At 27.4% G+C, this 6,000-nt stretch overlaps 1 protein-coding gene across 2 annotated transcripts in view; it reads right to left on the bottom strand.

Moving 5' to 3' along the window:
- Positions 1-431: 431 nt before the first annotated feature.
- Positions 432-6,000, bottom strand: part of LOC142324140 (5' exonuclease Apollo-like) — a 29,090-nt gene continuing 23,521 nt past the window's right edge. For both annotated transcript variants that reach the window (XM_075364828.1, XM_075364829.1), the window contains exons 8-9: positions 3,438-3,577; positions 432-1,610 (exon numbers count right to left, since the gene is read on the bottom strand). In XM_075364828.1, the coding sequence (XP_075220943.1) occupies positions 605-1,610; positions 3,438-3,577 (1,146 nt within the window). In that variant the 3' untranslated portion in view covers positions 432-604. The remainder of the gene's footprint in view (positions 1,611-3,437; positions 3,578-6,000) is intronic.

Genomic DNA, 6,000 nt, shown 5'->3' with positions numbered 1-6,000 from the left:
AAGGTAAAATTTGTGAAGTCAGTTTTTATCAAATTTTTTTAGTCAATTTTTTTATCAAATTTTCAATTGTTTTATTTCAATTTTCACAATCATGTTTTATTGCTCTGAAAAACCCCATATTAAAATTTTTAAGTTATTTTATCTTGTTGCACCTTCTTGGAACAAAAAGGGCAATGAATGATTTTTTATTTTAATGACTGATTTTTTATTTTTTAATTAAAAAAAAACAAACCCAACCAGTTTGGGTTTGTGATTTTTTAGTCAGTCACTCTTTCTAGTCCATTTTCATTTGATTTTTTATTTTAATAAAAAAACACAAACCCAACCAGTTTGGGTTTGTGGTTTTTTAGTCAGTCACTACTTCTAGTCCATTTTCATACATAAGCAATTCATAGAAATATAGATTATATATTTATATATAAAAAGAAATATTTTCTCTTTAAAAATACTTTATTAAAATTTATATAAATCTAAAATATGATTGTAAATTATTATAATGAGGTAATCATAGAAATAATTGTGACATATGTTATTTGATATGTTATTTTATATGATTAACATATCCATGTTATTTTATCCACATAAAATAACATGGATATATAATTTATTTGTTTAAACGGGTAAGTGAATTTAAAAAATCTTCATTTTTAAGTAGAGTACCATTTACACCTCTACTTTTCCAGAAATTTAATTTATCATCTACGTTTTCACAAGATTTCACAGCACAAAAACATGTTCTTCGATTATCATTAGTGGAATTACATGAATTATTTTCAATTATATTTTGAACATTTCTTTTTTGTAAAAGGAACACTACTTCTGGAGATTCACTTGAAATATTAGGTTCCTTATTTGCATTATCTATTTCACAAGAATGCTGAACAATCATTGAATCGGAAATAAATGGTCTATCTTCATTATAATACTTATGTTGATCTTTGTTACAAATTTTTTTGTTATGACATATAACTGCAGTTCTATTTGGTAAACTTTCTCTCTCATCTAAATTTGTTTCATCAGAGTCATAAACTTTTGATTTATTACTACATAATTTTCTTCTTCTTAATACATCTAATCCTTTTGAATTTTCTCCAGCTGAAGCTTTACGTTTCCTTTGATATGTAGATCTTATCCCAGTATCCACCACGTTATTTAAACAACTTTCACTCAATGACATATCTTTCACTGAGAGAGAAGAATTTATTTTATTTGCTTTATCACAACTATCATCAAAATCATGATTATCATCCTTTTTTGTTTTTTTACAAGTTAAATCAAAAGATGAAAGAGATGAATCGTATAAAACTGATCTCTGTGATTTATTCTGAATCAAATTCAAGATATTTTTAGGAATAATTACGTTGTTATTAATATCAGTAAATACATTAGATAATTTAACATCAGAAGTTGGTTGAAATATTGGTACAATTGATTTTGGTTTTAATGAGGAAATAAAGTCATATAACTCTGTATAACAACTGTGATCACTGTAAGGTATAATATGGACTCCATTTTTTTTATACTTTTTGAACTGTTCACTACCAAAATTTGATGATGTAACAAACAAAGGTGTTAAGATAATTAATTTTATTGGTCCAAATTTCTTTTGTCTGAAACAAAAAGAAATTATTAACAAAGTCACAGGATAATATGCAACATTCTGTAAGTTCATTGATAAATTCAAATAAATATGATAACTTTACACTAATTAAAAAGTGGTTAGATATTTGACAAGATATGAGACACTCTGCTAATTCATAAAAAGTAGTAATTAAAATTTGTTTAACAATAATGGTCATAAAACAACAAACGTAATAACAAATTAAGAGTTCTGAGTTCTAAACAGTAAAACAAACTATTATCCCATCAGCCTACAATGTGGTTACTCTATCCAAAGCAAAGCAAGGACCATCTTGATGAGTCATGCTGTGTGACTGCCACTGCAGTATCTCATATGGCCTTGAAGGGGACTGGGCTTAGTAATAATGATTAGTATGATTTTCAAATTTTTGTCTTTATACATTTGTGAAAGTTATTTACATTTTTTAAATTCTTTAAAGAGAATGTCAGAGTAATTCCATTCTTGTTTTTGGTTTAGTATATTATTATTGCATAAAACCATTTATAATTTAAATGAGTTCAATTTCTCTCAAATACTGCTGCACATTCTATGAGTACATATGTATAGGACTAGAGTTTTGTTATTGAATAAATAAGATTTATTCATCCATCAAAAGTTTTTGCTAAATGAGAGATGTTTGCTATTGTAAATATGTTTAATTTGGAATATATTACAATGTAATCATTTACCAGTTCTGATAAAACCATGTAGCACTTACCATGAAGTTTTGATGCAGTTAAGATTTCTTTTTGCAACAAATTGACAATGTACATAAATATAACTATCTCTGATAAATACAATTTCCCAACTGAGGTGTGAAGCAGTATACAAAACAAGCTGATATTAGGCCTTTTTCATCCGTGGGTCATTTGGAAACAAAGAATTAAAATGAAACTCTAGGTGTTAAATGCATGAATCAGAGTAAATAGTTAAAACCTTGAAATCAAATTTGGAAAGTTAGAAATGAAATTATATAATTTCTAAAATTATACATACATTTTTCAGGTTAAATTATTAACTTCTTAAATAATGAAATTACAAATGACTGCTACCTGATTGTATTATGAGGAAAGCACGCGCGTGCACACACACACACACACACACACACACACACACACAAAATAGACAAATTTATAAATTATGTCAAGATATAGAAAAAATAAACAGAACAGACTAATTAATTTTTTTCAGTATGAATCCTTTTTCTCACAGATTTTAACCCGCACTTTTATTATGTGGGCAGAAGAAACTGAATCATTAAAATATTAAGAGAGAAATATTAAAATAATTTTAAAACTCTCGCTGTACAGCCACATTGTTTTTGTAATAAGCTTAAACTGTAAAAGCAAGGTGCGCACCGGTCCACAACTCCATTGTGACTGAATGGTAAAACAAGGGCTACAAGGTACTTTCTATCTTTCATTCTCCCCACTCCTCAATGGTAGACTGTTGGGAAATCATACAATTTACTGTCAAACCTAATAGAATAAAAAACAATCTTTTACAGTACAGTGCAACAATATGTATGATGCTAAGAGGAACATTTTTTACCTTTCAATTTACAATCACTCTCCAAGAACAATTAATTAGGTCACAGAAGTGTCTACACAAATATGAAATATGAACTACAGGTAATGTAATGGTAGAAATATATATTCACATTAAATGTGTACTTCTTATTATTGTATTTTAGTAACTAGTTCATCATGTCATAGTAACAGCCTTTAAAATAATTTAATCACAGATAAAATAATAGTAATCAAAACTTCATACATCACTAAAAAATTATCATGTATGTAAAAAAAAAAGAATTTACTTAAGATATTGTGATCTAATATCAATCATGTCAATTTCCAGAGCAAATATTTTTGTTCTACTTTTATCAGTTGTGAAAAACTTATTCCAACCTAGTTTTTTCATAACTGCCATTGAAGTTTCACTTATACAGATTAATTTCTGAAACAAAATAAAAATAAAAGTTATCATATTGTGTAAATTACAGCTTTTCTATAAACAATTTTTTTTCTGATACAAACAGATTAAAAAAAACTACTCAAAATTTACTAAAAAAATATTTTTTTTAAACTAGTAATATGGAAAAAATTAACTACAATATTTTAAATTAAAACTTTCAACATGCTCATAAAATTCAAATAAAGGTTACTGTCATCAGGAAATTATTTCCTTCTTTTTATAAAAACTTGTAACAATTAAAAAATTCTAAGAAACATCTAATTTCTAGATTTAATATTCTTAGAAGTGGAACTTAAGATGGTAGCTTAGCTACTTTAACCATTCTTTAAAATGAGTTTATAATGTAAAAGGTAAAAATTAAAAGAAAAAAAATATTTAAAAAAATATTGAATGCATTGTAAATGCAAATGTGCTCTATGACTGTATTTATTTATTTACAACAGAACATTATTTAATATTATCATTTATTAGAAAATAATCAAACAAATGCCAAATTAAATTATAACACATACAAAAAACAATTACATTATTATTTATTGTTCACCAAAGAATAGCTTGTGCGAGGAGTCTTGTTTATACTAGTAAAAATATAATATAATACCTGCTGCTACTTGCTTGTTTTTATTGTTGCTATAAACATACGTAAATAAATACTGTAGGTTAAACATCATATCATTTATAAGAAAAAACAGAATAATGCTAAGGAAACTAATTCTAAGTTATTAAAAAAAAAAAAAATACAACACCTAATTAGCTACTTTAGAGCCCATTTCACTGGTACCAATTGATGTTATATAATTCGATTAACTCATATAATGTATTTTAATGGCCAACATAAATAATTTAAGATAAGAAATATTTATTACTTAAATTGAATGATTACTTAATTATTTATGTCTCTTTAAATTAATTTAATTGAGCAAAGGTGATACTTGTAACAAGACCTTGCAGCTTCTGTAAAAACCACTAATATTTTTGAATTTAGTAAAAGGAAACTGTAAATTGCTCAAAGAGTTGATAAGACTGGAACAATCACAGTCTCTTCAGTATTATTTTAATATGTATTTTTGCACATTTAATAAAGTGAAGTGATATAATGTGCTGAACTCCAACAGACAGTCCCACTCAGCAACAAAAACTAAACTGGGGCAAAATAAATCATCTTTATTAACTTTTTACATGATTACCACCACCATAACCAGTAGATTCTAATTTTTTAATAATAAACACAATATGGTAGTTTAACTACATTTTCTGATCAATATTCCTAAATAGGAGTAAAATGACTGTCATTCTCTCAGCCCTTTACCCTCCAATTATGAAATCAAGTAATGCTACTGGTCCCCAATATTTTGATCACTTAGTTCCCTATCAGCTATTAATTATATTTATGACTGGTTACCTTATATGATAAAATTGCATATGTAAAAAAAATTACATTTTTTTCAAAAACCTTCATTTAATCAAAAAATAGGGCTTACATGTTAATTTATGATAATTTTTTACAATGTAATATTTCTGAAAACCATTTTCTGGGTGTAAACCCAGGTCTCTGGAATGTTAGGAGTAGACCTATATTGGGGTTCATCTATTTCGTTATCATTACTTTCCCTTTCATTATAACTATACAAAATGGTACAAAATTACAATCAGGATCTTAATCCCTATTATTATTAAATTCATTTTCGATGGCCATGTTGACTCATGGAATACATAACCTCACATTAAGAACATAATTGAGTATAAAATGATATATTTTTTATTCGATCAATATTACGTGGGCTTACAATCTTACAAACAGATGTCAGTTCGTTTATGAATCTACACTGTGCTTCTCAGTGGTTAGTTTGAAAATGTTAAGCCATACTCAACAAAGGAGTGCTAAATTTCATTGTCAAGTTATACTTGACAAAGGAGCGGTACCAGTGAATTATGATGTTGAGCTGTATTTGACAAAAGAGAGCAACGCAATAATACAGATATAACCATAATTCTGACTGCAGTATGACTAATTCTGTATTCTGCAAATTGGGGGATCCAAACAAAACCATCATGCAATGAGTTCACAGAAACACCATAAACTGAAGAAAATCTTTCCCAAATTTATTATCAAAGTTAAACTATCAAACCACTTCTTCATACAGCTCAGTCCTATAAGGAGGTACCCAAAAATAGTGTAATTGTTCTGTGCTGAGCAGAGTTTTCGTAGCATGCTGTTCTCCCACTAGAAAAGCATCAAGCAACTTTTTCTGTGACAGTTTGTCAAGCAGCATTACCTGGGAAGGTTATGACTGATTTCTGAGAAATTTTTTGTGAAGGCTGTCTCCTGCTTCTCATTTTTTGACATAACTGACTTTAACGAATACTGCGTGGCTGTAAAGTTTTGCTTCTTGAAACTACTGTTG

Source organism: Lycorma delicatula, chromosome 4 (assembly GCF_047948215.1).
Source record: "Lycorma delicatula isolate Av1 chromosome 4, ASM4794821v1, whole genome shotgun sequence".
Classification (NCBI taxonomy): domain Eukaryota; kingdom Metazoa; phylum Arthropoda; class Insecta; order Hemiptera; family Fulgoridae; genus Lycorma; species Lycorma delicatula.
The sequence above is the reverse complement of the archived record's forward strand: the minus strand, read 5'-3'. Positions and strand labels throughout refer to the sequence as shown.